Source organism: Lichenostomus cassidix, chromosome 4, assembly GCF_008360975.1.
Source record: "Lichenostomus cassidix isolate B80296 chromosome 4, HeHo_3.0, whole genome shotgun sequence".
Taxonomy (NCBI): domain Eukaryota; kingdom Metazoa; phylum Chordata; class Aves; order Passeriformes; family Meliphagidae; genus Lichenostomus; species Lichenostomus cassidix.
The window spans coordinates 20,423,590-20,442,272 of NC_139484.1; the positions used below are offsets into that span (position 1 = coordinate 20,423,590).

The 18,683-nt window shown below is 40.2% G+C and overlaps 1 protein-coding gene across 10 annotated transcripts in view; it reads right to left on the bottom strand.

The window, feature by feature from the left end:
• ZNF827 (zinc finger protein 827) overlaps nucleotides 1-18,683 on the bottom strand; it is a 124,920-nt gene that overhangs the window by 53,678 nt on the left and 52,559 nt on the right. For all 10 annotated transcript variants that reach the window (XR_014851622.1, XR_014851623.1, XM_085058176.1 and 7 more), the window contains 2 exons: nucleotides 17,344-17,516; nucleotides 7,356-7,839 (listed from right to left, as the gene is read on the bottom strand). Coding sequence is in view for 8 of the 10 variants with exons in the window: in XM_085058176.1 (XP_084914302.1) it covers nucleotides 7,356-7,839; nucleotides 17,344-17,516 (657 nt within the window). In the remaining 2 variants the exon portion in view is untranslated. The remainder of the gene's footprint in view (nucleotides 1-7,355; nucleotides 7,840-17,343; nucleotides 17,517-18,683) is intronic.

The following is an 18,683-nucleotide window of genomic DNA, read 5'->3' on the forward strand; positions in this document are numbered from 1 at the left end:
TGCTCCATTTGTTCCATTCCATATCCAGAAAAAACACAGATCAAAGAATATTCCAGACTGCTGATTTTTATCTTCCTGGCAACTGGAATCATTTCAGCCATTTGGCAAAGTAGATGATGAAAGTTATAACACTTCCCTGAAACTGCCAAATGCCACAAGAAAAGCATTGGGCATCTGCCACTAATCTGAAACACTCTGGTAGAAGCTGCTAACTCCATCAGTCCACTTAATAGGATTTCTAAATGCTCAAAATTTTTATACCTGAAAGAGGAAAAATGGGCTGATTACTTCCAAGCCAAGCTCAATATTACAAGTCACAATCAGCAAGAAGCTGGTCACTGCTCCATCTGTCTGAGAGAAGAACATGAAGAAAAGAACATAATCCACAACAAAAACACTGCCCCAAAAATGCCATGAGAAAAAGCATCCACAGAGTCTGGGTCTAAGGGAACTGTGATGAGAATGCCACAGTACATCACTGTACCTTCATATGACTTTATCAGTGATGCCAGACTATAGCTACAGAGATTAGAGACCAGTCATGACTCACGGCTCATGGCTGAGTGAAAAGGGGAAAGCTAGGACACATTTCAAAAAGCACTGCAAATTGAACCGGTCTTCTTGAGATTTCCCTCAAGAGCCACCCTGGCATGACAACCCTGGCATGATACTGCTGTATCCAGGTCCTGCTGGAGTTAGAGCATCTGAATGACACAGAGAGCCTCCCATTCCAGATGGAAAGTTGTGAGCTGCAGTGGTCAAAAGAAACCAAGGGCCTTTTACAGATCAGTTCTGCAATATTTGGAAGACACAGTTCCATGACAAAGGGCATCTCATCTTTCCTGAAGGCAGCTGTGGTCAGTAAAGGGTGTGACTTGGGTAATCTACTATTTTATTCTCTAGCAATTGAAACGTGCAGGTGGGAATTGGCATTCTGCATGGACACCATGGCTTGGATTTGACAACATTCAAGAACTGAGAAAGGGGCACCAACACTGCAGGAGCAGCTCACAGTGAACTAATTGCTTTGCAAGAAAAATCTATGGAATTGGAACCTGTTGGAGAATCTCCACACTAAAATCCCATTGGGCTGGTAAGTTATGCTCATCTAACTAAACACAGAGGCTGCATACACTGTAAGTGGCCCAAAAGGAGAAATACTGTTCTTCTGGCAGGACAGCTGGTCTGTCATTTCCTTCGAGTGACTCTTGCCCTGGAGTATTAGGCTGTCCCAGAGCACCTCATGCTACCTAACTCTTCTAAGGAATTCTCAATCAATCACACCTGCATTTTAAAGCCCTGTACTCTGCCCTCTGCCAAATAAACTAACCTATAGGGCTATAAGGGACAGGATGGGTATTATCAATGAAAAATCTACTTGTGACTCAAGGGTGCTCAGCATTACAGTGTTTCTTTTTAATAAAGCTGTGCAATGGCAGAATAGACAATCACAAATACGATGATGCCACAGCTTGACACCCCTGGGCTTCAAAAGGCTACTTAAAATACAAGGTCTTCCAAACCATCTTGCTTAAGTACATTAAAAACTGTAAGCACAGGTTAAGCAAAGGCCAGCTAACTATCCTGATCTTCTTTAAAGCAGCTCTGTGTGTAGGGAGCTGGAATCAAGCACAATGAGACACAGCAAAAAAGAACGACCAGTCCTGCTACTGTGCCCTCAAAATTGCACTGTGTTCCAGTCCAAGTAGAAGGGAGGAATTAGGCAAATTGCTAAGGCATGTGTAGAACCACACTCTCAATGCCCCAAGATGTCTGTTATGCAGCTAACGTCTCATAGGCTAAACAAGGTAGTAGCATCTGCCAAGATCATCGCCTCCTTTCCAGGTAAAAACCAAAACAGCAGCAGAACAGGTAAGATTGTGAGGAAGATGGAGAAAAGAAAGGAAGGAGTAAGAGAAGCAAGGGGGGAATCTGTTCTTGATAGAATTACTGTTGTTGAAAGAATTACTTGCAATATGGGCATGTCTTCTCTCTACAAAGGTGCAAAACCACAGGAGAGAAACACCACCAGACCAACCTCTATGTTTGTTTGAGAAAACAAAAAACAAAACAATCAGAGATGACTGAACTAACAGTGTTTTTAAATCCCATTTTGGATAGATGTGACAGAAAGGCTCATGAGCTCGGACTTCTGCCCAGAGTAATGGTGTATTCAGGGAAGCAAAAGAGCCACCAGCCTAGTCCAGCCCTATAGTCCAAGTGTGAGAGTTTGTGTAGACATTAAAACTAAATTTTAAGCATGGAGCTGGTCCAGAATCATATTGGTGGCTTGTTTTAAGTTGTATTGGACTGAGTACATAAAAAAAGGAGTTTGTTATTTTGCATTTTAAATTGCTGAATTAGAACAGAGACTACACTGCTTTTTCTTGCTAAATCCTACATATTCCTTCAAGCTGTAAATACGACGGGTATGATTTTAAGGATGCTAGGAAATTGCAGATGCAAGACCAGAAATTGCTGAAAAGAGATTATAAGGGTGATGATGTATCAGTAGCAAAGATTAGACCAAGATTTTATTTGCCCAAGTTTTACACAGATGTGCTATTGCCCCTTCCCAATTTCTTTTCAAACTAAACGTCTATATGGAAACTAGGAAAATGTGAATCTGGAGAGACACTTCAAAGAAAGAACTTGATGACATCAGAGGTATTTACACTGACAGCAGCATTATGGAATTCACAGTATTTTTAAATTAAGGACATGGCTCAAATAATTGCCAGTCCTGTGCATTTATATTCTAATTGAAATTTTACATTCTGTCAAACTACAAATCCTATATATAGAAAGTGTGATCTTTTCTTTGGAACCTGATACTCAAATACATCAATTATAGCAATTTAATTGGACATGCTTTTATTTTATTAAAAATAGCTTTTTGAAGAGTTCAAGCCAGTCAGTTCAGTACTGTCAATGGCAAATGATAACACATTTCAAATTACTTGTGTTACCTTTAAGGAATGCAGTAATTTTCAAGAGCCAAACAGAACAAATAATCTAAGTGATTACTTAGCTTATCTACTAATATGCTGTATGTAGCTGTCTGATGATTTACTCTTTCATTATTCCATTAATGGAATCAGCTGATAAAACATGAGTGCAAAGTCCAAATATTTCAGACTGTCACCAAAGTCCCATGGTGGCTTTATTTCCCAAAATAAAGACTTGACTCCTCACACGACAGTGACAGCAGATATGACTGAAACTGAGAGAAAACAGTTTCTAATTGGCTTAACACAGCCAGCCCCAAACCCTCAGCATTTTAGCTCCTTCTTCCTGTCTTTTTAAAAGTTTTTCCATGCGAGTAACTTGGGGAACATAAAAAGAACAGCAGAAGCAGGGCACATTTTATACCACTCTACAAGATGAAGAGACCTGCTTGATGGAGTAATGCACTTGTTTAAACACAGAGAGGTGGGGGAGAGAGGCCAGCAATGAAGGATGTGTACCAATTACTGTTTCCACACAAAATCCCATGGAGAGCAATAGTGCAGGAATCCCATTCATTTTGCTGGGATTCATTTATTTTCGAATGTTAAAAGTTACTGCAGCACATAACATAGGCACAGTAATAACATCACTAGGGTACACTGGCCATTGTAGTTTGGACCATTGTGAAAGACATTTTTTATTGCCAAAAAAACCTCCCAAGCCTGAGAAGTGGGTGGAAGGACATCAGTGTTTAAAGAGATGTGTTGTACATTGCCTGCCACCGAAACCCTTGAAATGGGAAAACCAAATACTCTTCAAATTAAGACATGAATAGTGTTACAAAGTTTCAACATAGAATTAATGAACTGGGGGAGGAAAACATTCTGGCAAAGCACTGATACAGCAAAACACTAGGAAAACTTAAGAGTGTACAAGCAGTTCTACTGAAATCAAAGAGGGAAGATTTGAAGGTAAAAGCATGCCCATGCTTAAATGTCCTTCTGCTTATCTGCTAATTGTCTTTACAAATAAACCTGAATAAAACTTCAGAGAACCCTTTTAAATTTCTTGTGAATTTAAAAGACTCTCCTACCTTAAACTAGTACCTAGAGAATGGAATCTGGAAAAAATTTCAAGATTTGTTCTAAGTTTTAGATTTACATTTGGTGATTTGTGTTATGCCTTATTTCAAAAAAGTCATAACTAAAGATCTTTCTGGCAAGCGATGGCACAGAACTGGGGATGAAGTGGTCTTGAAAAGGTCATCCACACCAGCATTTCTCAATCTCTTTAAATCTAAAGGTCCCCTGAGCCTTTCTCAAAAAAACCTGAGTGGCTGTTTCAAGCCACATAATTAATCTCTGGCCCACTCCAAATGAACTCGAACTTTGAACATCTGCAAATCTCCCCAGTTTGCAACTCTACACCTTGCTGCTTGTTTTTGTTTGGATAACATTTCTTGCCACTGCTTATGATGTCCTATGATCCACTGATTGAGATACACAGATTTAACCCATTTTACTACCTAATATGTGACCAGCCCATATCTGACAGGTAGCTATCTAACATGCTTTTAAATTGCTCCAGTGGCAGAGATGCCACAATCTCTCCAGCAAAACCATCCTAGGGGTATAAATACCTCAACTTGGGAAGGATTTTCCTTATGCTAACTTAATCCTTACAGCAATACAATCCTGTTACTTTTTGTCCTAATTACAGAGATTTTATGCTTAATTACTATAATTTCCATTCCCCTGAAAACTATGCTAAGGCACATGGAAAACGAAGAGGTGATTGGTGACAGCCAACGTGGCTTCACCAGGGGCAAATCATGCCTGATGAATTTGGTGGCTCTCTATGATGAGGCTACAGCATGGGTGGACAGGGGCAGAGCAGATGTGTCTACCTGGACTTGTGCCAAGCATTTGGCACTGTCACATGTGACACCCTTGTCTCTAAACCAGAGAGACATGATAGATGCACTTCAGCAGGTTTCCCACGAAACTGGATGTATACAAATTGACACCAAGCACGAAGAGGAGCAATAAACATTGGCAAGCAAAAATAAATGTTCATTTAGAACATCAATATTCAATAACAATAAATGCCAAATTGTAAACGTCTATATATCTATCTGCTGCTTCTTTCTTAGCCACAAAGCCTGTCAGAGAAGAAAATTAGATTGTTTTGACATAATTTGGTCTCGAAAAATCTGTGTTGGCTGTTACAACTGGCATATACAATTTGAGATGTCAAAAGATTTATATCATTGGAAAGGTAGGGCAAATAATTGAAGCTCTGATGGGCCTAACAAGACTGTTGTAATAAAGAAATCACTCAAAGGAACTTCGTTCAGCAGAGCAAGCCATCAAAGCTGCAGCTAATACTCAGCCAACTTGTGAAAAGAGAATTACTTCTACTCAAAATTTATGCACTCTGTAGAGAGGAAAGCATGAACTAAATGTATGTAACACAATATAAATCTCAGAAGAAAAGAAATTCCTTTCCTTCTGACATTGCTCTTTTTGTGTAGCAAACTTGGTGACTGGCAGTACATTTTAATCCAAATATGTGCACATACAAAATTACAGATACATCTCGCTCCCCCGGCGACTTTATAACATGTTGCTAGGTAACAGTGCATACAAGTCAGGTTTCAAGACCTTTAGTAAGTCACCATAAAATAACTGCATAGGCCTTTTGCATGAATAATGTCCATTTGTATCCTTCCTCTGATGCCAATAGATCAGACATTGAAAACATGACCATCTGCCAAAGCATGAACAGCTTCCCATCATCTGCTACATGAACAGCCACGCACCGAATTGCTGCATGTTCCCTCAGCTTTCAGGCTTTCCCCCCCTCTCCTGCACTCTGCTCTCATTGTTGCTACATGCAGCCATCACGAGCACTACCCTTCCCAGGTCAGCCCTGCTGATGTGCAGAGCCTCTTTGTGCATAGCAACCCGAATTTAAGATCGACATCAGAACAACAACATGTGTGGGACAGCTGTTTGACAGTGTAAGATGGATTTCATATCGAGTCCAAATTTGAAACTCAAGTAAAGAAATGTGCAAGCAAATCAAAACAGACTCATCCTGCCCACTTTTTGTCAGTCAGACTAATAATTTACATTGACAGATTATTTAATTTTTTTTCAAGGAGAAGTCCTGTGGCTTCTTCCAACCAGCACAGCAAACCATTTGTGCCAGCCCAATTCACCTCTTGCTTGCCCTCAGCTGTTTCCTCTTTTCCTGGCTGGCTCCATGAAACCTCAGTCTTGATTTCTTCTATTAACCCATTCTACTCAATTCCTCACAGAACTGTGATCATAGAGGTATAAAGATCTGGGCAGATGAGGACAGAAAGACTTCCCTAAACACATGGCTGTGGTTTCACCAAGGCTGGGCATTAAGACAGAGCTAATTCCTTAGTTTACCTGAGAAGAAAAATTTGCTCAAATATAACTTACTTTGCATTTAAAGCAGAAAGCTGACTAAAAAGCTGACTATTGAAAAGGCTATCTTCTATCTCCAAAGTCTAAAACTTGCCATAGGGACTGACATCTCCTCATGAAAAAGAAGTGATGTTTTGCCCAACTTTCTCTTCAAAAATGTAAGGCGAATTTTGAAAACATTTGCTATAAAACACCTCCCCAGCATATCAACTGTTCTGAAGTATTCAGTCAAATCAATAAAAGAGCACATAACATATAATAGATTCACCCTAAACACATCCTACGCTTCAGTCTCACATATGAATAACATTCTTACAGCAATGATCTGACAGTAGAAAAACACTAAACACATGCTTTGCATTAGATATGGATTTGAATTAAAATAATAAAAAAATTAAAGCTGTACATTAATCTCTAGGACTACCCTTCTTTTAAAAGTGTTAACAACAAAACCCAAATGCAGTGACATTCACACTTTACATATATTTGCTACTTAGACTTCAAATGCTACTCAGAAAGGAAAGTGACCAATACTTTATTGGTTCTTTTTAACAGGTGGGTAAAGGCAGACAACTTAAGAACTGAATTTTTGAACACAATGGGCAGTTGGTTGATTCTCAGTGATCTCAAACTAGAACTACAGGTATTCAGTGTGCCTGGAAAACACACCGCATGAGATTTGCCAAGGTAATTGCTAATGCATGGCAAAGCCTGGATAAATAGTTCTCACTCCCAATCCCAGCAACAGAACAGCACAACCCCTCTCCCCTCTCACTGCTTCCCCTCTGCCTTCCATCATACACCCCTGCTATCAAAAGAAACAAGAAATTATAAGTTAAGAAGCTACGTTTTTCTCCTTGCAATTCCATGACTTAGCAGACCCAAGACAAAATGTCGCTTAGCCCATAAGGGAGCAGCCAGTGCTGCTGCTGCTGCCTGCGCAATTACCTGACAGCTTCATAAGAAAATCTGATGCCATCTTGACAGAGATGTCTTGGCTGAATAGTGCTGATGCTGTATTGGCCACAAAGTCAGAGGAGTCTTTCAGCTTTGTGTTGTTGGGGGCTCTGTCGACAGTGCTAAGAGCAAAAGGTGCAGCTGAGGCGCCAGTGTCATCTTTGGGCTCTTCTTTCACCAGCAAAGGTGGAACCCCCCCAGCAGGCTGCCCAGCCACGTCGGGTGTTTTGGACACAGATGCTGATCCCGTGAGGTCAGGCCCACCTCCTTCCCTCTGTGGTCCCGGGCAGGAGTCACTGTTTAGCTGTGGTGACCCCTTCACCTCAGTTTCTGGCATTTCCTCCTTCACTTTAGACTCTGTCCTGAGGAAATGTTGATGGCAACGCATGTGGAGTTTCAGGCTGAAGTGGCGGGAGGAGGTAAAAGGGCATAGCTGGCATTGGAAGGTCTCACCCCTGTCTTGGTGCTGATGAACCTGGTTCAAGAGGTGAAAGATAAAAGCATGTATTAAGCCAAGCAGATTAATAGCATTGTGGAAATCTCAACTCTGCATTTCTCACACCATTAAAAAAAAAAAAAAAAAGAAGAAAATATTATGAGTGAGCTCTTCATTCTGAACACTTGGAAAGTGGTCAGACACCAAGAACAGTAGGATTCTTTCACACAAGTCAAAGAACATAAACATCAGACTCAAGTGAAAACAAAAAAATCAGGAACATGTGTTTCTGCAGCTTGGAAATGATGAAGTCTGCTTTAGATCAAACAGTCCTTACAACCAGATCCTGATGACCTGTCAGTGCATAAAGACTTCCAAGCTATAACTAATAGCATTCTTGATTAAAAAACAAACATCACTCTGTGCAACCAAATAAAAATTGTTCAGAGCAACCCAGGAAAAAAACCCCAACCTGCAAAGCAACGTCCATCACTGATTTATGTATCATTAGAGTAAAAACATAGCACCTGGCAATACCAAGGAGCTATTGAAACAGTTTGCTGCAAATTAATTCTACCAGAAAATAAACAGCTCTTTTATGATAACATAGAAACATGAGAGATGGTGTCTGCCATTTATTCTAGTTTATCAGTCAATTAAGGATCACATTTAATCTCACTGTCCTCATATTCTGACTGCAGGCTCTTTGTCATAGAGCCTGCATGCCCCAGTATGAGTACAATGCCTGGTATCCTCAGGCTCGATCCCGATTACCTTTTAAAGGGAACTCCATCCATCCGTATGTAATAGCTCACATATTATATGAACAGACACACTCATTAAACTATATCAGCTATATACGAATAATTATACAATTTCTTGCCTCATACAGTACTCATTAAAGGGAAGGAACAACTGAGCCCAGCATAATAGCAGCAGGTCTGTTGAAAAATCTTCTCGCTATGGCTTCACAAATAAATTTTAAATCTTGACAGCAGCACTCCAGGCTACTCCCTGCAAAAAGGCTGGCAAATACATACATTTGTTCCTTACTAATGGATGAACATGTGATCAGGGCACATTGGCACCAGCTGAGCTCCACACATTCGCTTTCACTTGTGACTCGACTTGGTTGGAAACATTTCAGTGAGACAGATTTTTGTTGGAAAATGGCAATTTGTTGAATGCAAAATATTTCACCTGAAACATGGAGAGGTTTGATGAACTCTTGGCAAACAAGGTGTGATTCCCATACCCTACTGAGTGGCACTCTTCCTTCTCCCTGCTCCCTGGGCTTGGCTCAGAAGCCGCCAGCTGTGTCAGGGATCTGAGGCTTGCTGCTATAGCCTGGGAGTCCAAAAACCCTGAGGGCTGCAGATCTACAGAAGGAAGCTTGGAAAACCTAGATTTAGCTTAGGCTTTCAAACATTTTCCAGTCCCCTGCAAAGCTGAGATCTAGATCCCTGGTGCAGCCATTGAAGAGCTCTGGGATAACAACAGCACTTCCCAAACAAGGCTCTGTTAGAATTCAGGCTGGACTTGCCCATGGTTGTAGACTTGGCCTGATTAATTTCTTATATAGTAAGAGGAACTTGGTCACAAACTCATATCCAGGATTTCCAGCTCTACACAAGCCCTCAACTCAGGTCTGCTAAAATGGGAACCTGGGAGTTGTCCCTCTTTTTGTGCTTTTTGCATTCAGTGAAGGCACATTTCACCAGTAACTTTTCATTTGGTGGTTCTTTGAGGGTTCTGGAGAATAGGTGCTAGACAAAGAGATAGCAAGAGAATTTCTCTTGGCCAGAATGACATTCTCAGTACTGTATAAGCATGACATTTACAGACAAAGCAACTCTGGAATTTTATAATTGCACCTGACAATGAAAAAAAAAAAAGAAAGTAGCTAATGCTAACCTAACACAGATTTAAAGCAACCTTGCAGAAGCATAGCAGCACAAAAAATTCCAAATATTAGCAGGTTACAATGAAAATGCCAAACAGATTGCCTGTCTACACTACTGGAAGCAGGATGGTCTGTGAGCACAGCAGTGTGTAAGCACTCTTCACAGAGAACACGGAGATGTACTCAGGGCAGCAAGCACCCTCACCATGGCAACTTTATCTCTTACACCCACAGATTCTGTGTGCCAGGGTTTCTCTCCAGGATCCCCTTCAATCAACATTTCCCTGCCTGTGTATTTAACCACAGTTTTCAGAGGCCCTTATCACAACCATCAATACGATGCCTTCAGAAGGCTGTCACTGCTGCAGTCAGGTGACAAAGCCTGTGTGGGAGTCTACCTTCTCTCCCTGGGAGTATGGCATGCCACCCCTGCAATATCTTTGGAGAGTGAAAGAAAATAGGAGCCACTGATTAATTTGATTTGGATTTTTTCTCCTGTCCAAAGACAGTAACTGCATCACCAGTGGATTTCTCTTAAAATAATGTATGTTTGTAACTTGCAGCCAAGAAATGACAGAGTTAGAACCAAAATATTTTCACTACTGAAAGGAAAATTAGAAAATTAAAATTTTTAGATCTAGAAAAAATTTTTAAAAAGCCAAATATTTAGCCCCCAATGTCCAGAGTCCATTCCCACCAGAAGATTTTAACTCTATTTTATTTTCAAAAGTAAATAATATTAATTTAAAATTTTGAACAACAAAGCTAAGCTAAAATGCCTCTAAAGGAAAAACTGTCTTTTATTTTCTCATTCAACAGCAGCTAAAACAGCCAAGAATTGACATTCTATGCCATTTGGGGGGAAAAGTCAAGGCAGCAACTACTAGCTGCAGAATAAAAAACAAGAAACCCTGTAGAGCTACACAGAAAGCCCCAGGGGAGATTTAGGCCATGCAATATTACAGTCCAAAAAGCTGCCTTCTCCCTCCATGAGGCAGAGAATGGCTCTTGCACTGTGCTAATGCTACCCAAACCATCAGATGTCTTCTTCAGACTCAAACAGGCTCTTCCTGCAAGAACCACAGTCAGGAGGAGACAAGAGTGCAGCTGGCAGGTTTTCCCCAAAGTGCCAGTCTGAGCCCAGCTGCTGCCAGATTTGGATCTCTCTGAATTACACTGCAACAAACCACAGTGCACAACCTGCTCATAGACAATGCTTCTTTCAAAATCCCATAAAACTACTGTTTGACTTATGCCAGAACCACTTAAGGGCTTCTGGCTTCTGAGTTTATTTCCTTTAACCACGGATGTTCTCCTTGAATGGGCAAAGTACTTGTATCATCTTCATTTTAACCCTGTGGTCTGCCCAGTCTCACATGATATTTTGTGGTTCTGCAGTTTTTTCAGTGTGTGCATCCTATGACATACACAGTAATTTTCAAAAGAATTATACTGTCCTTACAAACTTTAGGCCTAGTTTGAGGACTTAGGTACAAATTATCTATTGGTCAAAATTTTTAATTTTTGTTTCTTTGTTTCTGTCAGTTTCTCTTGCTGCCTCCTCATCCTCACAAGAAAGAAAAAAAAAAAAAAAAAAAAAGAGGCCATTCAGTTTATCTTCTCTATAAAGCATTATTCTGATCACACCTCTCTTACTCTCCTGGCAGTCCCATCCTTTTCAGCTTCTTTCTTCAAAGGGAATCCTTTCTTGCCATCCCACTAGTAATTTTCACCGCCAGCTTTTAAAATCCCTTCTATTTCTCATATGGTTTTTTTGATGCAGTGACCAGAAGTGGCAGCATACCATATGCTAATAGTAACATTGTCATATTTTCAGTGTTATTTCTGTTTTATTCTCCAGACACTCAAATATCTAATGTGCTTTTTAACCACTGCTGTGCATGCCAAGAAAAGGTTTTCATTGAACTGTCTGCAACAATATCCAGATATTTTTCCTGAGCAGTTACAGTTCATTATATCAGAGAGCCAGGTGCATTATTAGACTCTGGTTTCCAAGGTACAGTACCTTCTATTTGTCAACAATAACTTCATTTGCCCCCTTGTTTATCAGTCCACCTTCTTTTGTTCCCTTTCAAGCTTTGCCTTTTCAATCTCGATTGATGCACATAAGGTTGGACCATCTATAATTCTCTTACCCACAGTCATCACTCTGTGTAGATCACATTTGCTAAAATATGCACAATTCCACTTTTAGTAATGGAACACCCCTCTGTTAGCCTTTTGTCATGCTTAAAATTGCTAATTCCTTCCTAGCCTTTGTTTTACCGTCTCTTGGTGAATTTCTAATTTGCCATAGTACATCACATTGCTTAATTTATTTGGCAGCTTCTCTGTGAGAAGCTTTGCCAAAGGCTTTTTTATAGACCAAATAAATTTCAACTGATTCTTAAGTCTGTGATTTTCCTGACATGCTCAAAACATCTTAGCAGAGGAACACATGATTTTCTTTTACAGAAACCACATGTCCCTATCGCATCACATCATTTGTATCATTGTGCTGGTTTTCCTGTTACATTTTTTTTGTGGACATAGTAACTTTTCTGGTATCATAAGCCACTTCTTAAGTCATCTTTTCATACTTAAAAGCAATGTCCCTTCTGATTTAGCAGTGATACAGATGTGCCACAGTTACAAATACACGTGATCCCACCCAAGAGGGTACAATGGGAGTAAGAGTGAGGAAAACGGTGACACATTTGCGTCCTGCAATTTTGTACTACTGCTGAGGTTGATCTTTTCCTTTCCCCTTCCCTAAAGCGGGGTAATGCTTTGCACAGACTCTCTGCTCTGGTTATGAGACACAAGCATTCACATGTCTTCTGTGGGATTTAACAAGGTCTTTTTGCTATTATTTTAAAAATTGAGTACACTTTCCATTTTACATCTATCATGTGCCCTCTGCTTTTTCATTTCATGCTCTTTTCTAACAAATTCCCTCATTTTTAAAATATTGCATTTTCAAAAGTTTAGTGTTTTGATATTATCCTTCCCCTCAGGACACATATCTTATTCATACAGTATTTTCTTCTTTAAACTACTTGCTTTGCTTGAAAACTAAGGGGGGAAAAAGAAGCCTCTGCAAGGCTGAAATGGACTAGGACTAAAAAAAAAAATAATTTTTTTTTAAAAAAGATTTAAGGTATCAGTGCATATCCTGCCTTATCCTTGTCTCATATGCAAAAACTGAGTTTAAAAGGGAGATACTTGAAGTTACTTGTGGTACCCGTCTGAGACTCTGGGCACAGATTTCATGTGTTGAAAAGCTGTGCAAGTTTGAATTTCTTCCCCTTTAGCTGCTGGGGAGCTCATGGAACCACAGATGCCTCCCAGGGCTCTTAAAGTTTACCTTAAAAATAAACAAAACAGCCCTCCCATAAAATGCAGTCAACGTCCCTCTCCCAAGAAGGTGAAGATGCTTTAAAAAGAACCAGTCCTATACTTCACCCAAATGCATTAGGAAAGCTTGTTCAGTTGTCTGTCACTGCTTGAGGAAGAAAGAGGGAAAAGCAAATCACCAAAGGGCACTGAGCATCTGGCTACATTCCTCAGGACCTTTCCTGATTCCCACTATCATGTAATTAACAGCCACTCCCTAATTGCAAGGCTGATTATAACTCTCTTTGTATCAGACAGGAACGTTAATCTGGATCTCACTGACAGGGTTCCTCTTCATAAGCAAGAAATCACAAGCAAGAAAAGCAGGAAAATCCTGTGGTTGAGCATCACATGACATGCCTACCACTGCATCGAACTTCCCTGCTGAAGTTTCTTCTCTTTCCTCATTTTCAATCAAACCATCATGTTTCAGCACGTGTTCACAACGCCAAGCTTCTTTTCCACTACTAGAAATCCATCTTTTCCACAGCTAGCTCACCCATTTCTGCCTTATGTCTATATAGCAGCACAAGCAACATTTATAGATATTGTTTTTGGCCATATGCTCCTCTTCCTCATCCCCCTTCCAAGTGCTCAGGCTAATATCCTGTTGCTTTCTTGGAACGTATCTGCATGATCTCACAGCCTATCTGTCCACCAATTGCTGAGGAAGATATGTGCATGATCCAAAGACACCAACTGGCCAAAGTCTGACTGATGCTTGTGGTATTGCTCTGAGGAAATTTTAATCCCTACCAGGAAAAACAGAAAAGCTTGAATACATCTTGCTGACGTATTCCACAACTTTCCATTGCTTTCTGCAGAAGAAGTACATAAGATACTCTCTCTTCTCAAGAGGAAAACATATTCCAACTGAATATCTATTTTGATAAATAGAGAGACAGACTCAAACACAGTACTTGCTGCCTGCTTGGACAACACAACTCTCTCAGATACACATTCATTTTGTCCAGCTTCATTTTCAGTTCAGTACTCTCAGCATCCCTGGAAAACATACCATGATACCAGAATCAGCTGCTGAGATGTTCCCCCCAGATTCCTGGGAATAAGAACCAAAACTTGTGCTTATGCATGCACTACAACTTCCCTCCAAAAAAAGACTAATAAAATTCCGTACTGTGTCTATTTTAGGATTTTTCTAAGGTGCCTATCACTGGGTAATCTAAACACAATATCAGCATTATAGTTAACACTGCGTGCCTTAAAAGGCAGGCTGCTCAGCCCCCCTTGTTTGTGGTGTGCCTGTGTGGAAACTTTCCTTCTGTTTCCCTTCTTGCACCTTTCACTTCCTCGCCTCCAGTTGTGAGTTGGCCCTGGCAAAGTGCCCTTAGTGGAAGAAAGCTTCATCAATGTGGTGGGTAGCACATGCAGATCTGAATATGGGTCAGGGCTGGAATTATTCCAGCTCTCTGTTAAGATTTTGTCTGTACCAGGGGACGAGACACCAAAAATGTTGGCAATATCCTGTTCTGGGTTAGTCATTTGGACATGTTATAATTTTCATAAAACTACATGGTATATATATTACATAGTTACCGGTCATTAGCCTAAAGATACACACAGTAAGAAAGGCCTATATGGACACACACAAACCACTAATGTAAATTAAATCTCCAAATAACCAGTTTCAATGGAGAATGCTTACAAGAACCTAGAAAAAAAAGTAAGAGCTTCAAACTCATGGTTATGTTGCCTAGGAGGAAGAAAAGAGAAGAAAATTAGATTTTTGAGGACTGCAGCAGGACAAAACACCTCAACACATTTAGCCTCTCATCCTTATCAATAGAGCACAAAACCTGAAAACCAAAGAGCAGCATAAAGGAAAAAAGCTTGGCTTTTTACAGTATCCTGGAATAAAAGTTGGCTTGTAATGAATGACAAACACCAGTATCTTAATTCTGAGTGGCCTTTTGGTCATATACATACAGATTTAAAAGCAGCACTATTTTATAATGAGAAAAGAAATCTGGTACTTTTTATCTTTAACCTTGTTATCAATTTATACTTCCACAAAAAGGAGTTCAAATTATGTCTGACTCTTTTGGACACAAGACTAACATGCCCCTTCCTCATTCACCTGCTTCAATTCTGATGTGATAGAAAAGAATTTTATTAATGGCTTAGTTGCTTGAGAAAAGTGTATGAAACTGACTGGAACTAAGGTAAAATACTATTTTTCACATTGTTGTGCTTGTGAGTCTTTACATCTATCTGTAAGATCAAAAACCAAATGCAAACCACCTGGTTTTGTAAGACAACTGCTTTCACCTCAAATAATTACAGTTTTACCAGCAAAGATGCCCAAGTCCACCATAACCTGCAGGACTGGACTGCAGTGATTGAGGAGACTTCATATCTGGCTTCCACAGTAAGGCTGAAGGAGGCTGTAATCTCTTACACTGAGTAAAGCAGCTCTGGGCCTGACTGTGACCTCAGTGATCTCTAACTGAGCATTACCTGGTCATAACCAACATATCACCAAATAATTAACACTATATGCTACATGACTGTACAAGGAGGTATGTTTGAAGCAGATGCAGGCTCACTTAGTGAAAGCATTAATGCTGGGAGGGGAGCAGAAAAGAGCACAAGGGCTTCAGACAGCCATCACTTTGAGAACACCCAGAGACTGTGAAAAAGTCCCTGATTTTCTCCAACACCCTACTTGCAACCACTGGCAGAAATCCCCATGCCAAAAAGGAAGGGGTAGACCCTTAACCTTCCAATAACAATTTTTGCCTATAAGGCAAGAAAATGAAGAGAACAATAATCTCTGCAGGGAGCAACAGAGATGGCCTTTACAAAGCAGAGGATGACAACAGGCCCTTGCCAGGGAACAGCAAGCTTCTAGGTGAAGCACACTTCTGTGCAGGTTGTCAACAGCTGAAAACAAACAATCAAAAAACCCAAACTTTATTTCCATGCTGTGTTCCCATTCAATCTATTAATATTCTGCTTAGGATGGCCCCCTAGCCAGCATGGAAAACCAAATCCTAAAAGAGAGGCCATGAACACTGAGCTTACTCAGTAAGGATTAGCATGATACAGCAAGGATGCCTGGGAATAGTGCATTGATCTACAGTAGAAGTGCTAAGGAATGAGCCTTCATTTCTTAGGGGGATGATTTCAGACCTAGCAACAACCTAAAACACAGCAAGAGCTGCTGTTCTGACCAGAGGAATCTGAATAATTTACACTGAAGGAAACAGTTACTTGAGTGTAAGCAAGGCCAGACTCTTGTCCAGTAAGCTCAGATTCTGCAATGGCATTTAGGAAACCTGAACAAGCATTTCTGTACCCCCTCACACCAGTCTGATGCTTTGTTACACACATTCATCTAAAACAGACAAAATGCTAATATAATAAAACATTTCACTATTACTATAAAACTCAACTGCATTAACAAGGAAATTTTTTTCACTTCAGCTTCTTCATTGAAGGGCTAAGAGGACAGGTTCCGTTTTTATTTCATCAAGAATATTTTACAGCTTGCAAGACCTGGCACTTTGTGGTGCAACCATATAGTACTTCAGCTAAGCAGACACTGAGTTTCTTTACATTTTTATATTTTTCTGTACCAACATAGATGTTTCTTCCTTCAAAAGGTCACCTTCAACTTGAGCCCAAAACTTAGGCTGAGTTAAAAACACACTCTAAACTTAATGGAAACACTTGAAAACAAAACATTACAGCATAATCTGTCATTCATTTTGGTTTGGGTGATTCACTGCTGAAGTGCCCGCAATTAAAAACCACAGCAAGAAAAAAGCTAATACTGCAGGCTTGCCTGTAGAAAGCCATGGAGGGATCCCTGCTAGAGCTGGCCAAGTTGGTTTGCCCTTAGTGTGATACATTGGCATACAGGGTTTTTAGCTGGCATCCTGGAGAGCAGCACTGATAGGACTGCATTGTGTCACATCCCAACCAACATCCCTGCTTCTGGTGGTTCCAGGTCTGGAACTGAATCAGTCACAGACAGCTTGTGCTGCACCAACTTGACATAACCCAAGGCAGTTTCCACATTGCATAAAATGGAAAGGGAAGCAATGGAATACAAGTTATTTCTTTATCTTTTTATGGTCTCTTTACTTAAGTATAGGCATCATTCGTAGTACAACTAGGGCAATTTTGTTCTTGCAAATGCAAATGAAATAGCTTTGTTATGCTATCAGTTTTTGACTGATGATTTGAGTATTTTGATTGTCAGTAAAGATTTCCCTTACCTTCATGTGTGATTTGAGATTGTCCTTGCGTGCACAGCGGAAAGGACAGAGTGGACACTGATGGCTCTTCAAACCTGTGTGAATCACCATGTGCCGTTTCCAGTAACTCTTCCTCTTGATAACCAAACCACAGATGGGACACTGGAAAGGTTTTCCCCCTTCTTCTTCTGAGGCTTAGCAGAAGGGGGAAGAAAAAGAGAGGATCCTTTACAACCACTTGTCAAGTACTTTCCCCTTGTAAACATACTCAAGATACCATTTTTCAATACTAGAGTTTCATCTGTAAAGAAACACATCAGTTAAACAACAACAGCTACCAGAAGTTTCAGTTCCTTCCCCCCCCTGCATATACCTTTTCCCCTGAATCTAGTTATCATCCCTCTGGGAAAGGTCACCATAATTTATAAAGGTTAATGCCCCAAACTTCCTCTCACTAATCAGTAGAGGATGCTACTCTCTCTCACCTGGTCCTAATGTTCCTTATAATTTAACTGAACTGAGATGAATGCCTCTCATAATCATCACTTTTCAGCTTCATTTCCTATCAAAGGCTGGTTGTAGCAGAGTATGGGAAATACGTTTAACTGTTAAAAAATGATCCATTTCCACATCTGATGGTTAGCCAGCAGGGAAGCAGGATATAAAGCACAGAAGAATCCACAACTTAACTGAAAAGCAAGCTGGTATTGCACATCAGATATATTTAACACCAGAAATGAAAAACTTCAGAAGCTCCACTGCCGAAATTGTTTAGTTACAGCTCAAGCAGATACTGCAGTATCAGCCATCAAAGGTCTTCAGGTCATAGGTTTCCTTCTGCTCCTCTAATTGCCAGGGCTTTAAATCTACTGCCTTCCTAAATGTCTGCACTCTGCTTTACTGCCCATTTCACCTGAAAAAAGGGATTTGGCACCATTGATCAGGAAAATGTGGTCAGACTTCCAAGTGCAGAACCATCACAAGGTTGAAGAGAAATTCCTTGCTGCTGACTTTGCACAACTAACCACCTATCCATCCAACCTCTCACAACAATTTCCTCTCGTTATTACAAAGAAAGGCCTACTATTGCAGTGGAACTGGATGTCCTTTTCCTCACTGTAAAAGACAAGGCTGTTTCCAAATATCCAGAGCTCAGCAATGTGCATCTTGCTATTAAAACATTCTCTCAGCCTAATCAATCTCATTACTATCACTGATAAGGATATAGCAAACATCAAATTCTCTTGATGAGGAACAAAGTGATAAAAACGTCCAGAAAGATCTGTCATGTCCTAAAATACAATTCTTGCTATTATGGAGGAAATAAAACCACTGTAATTCAACTGATTAGGCAGTCATTA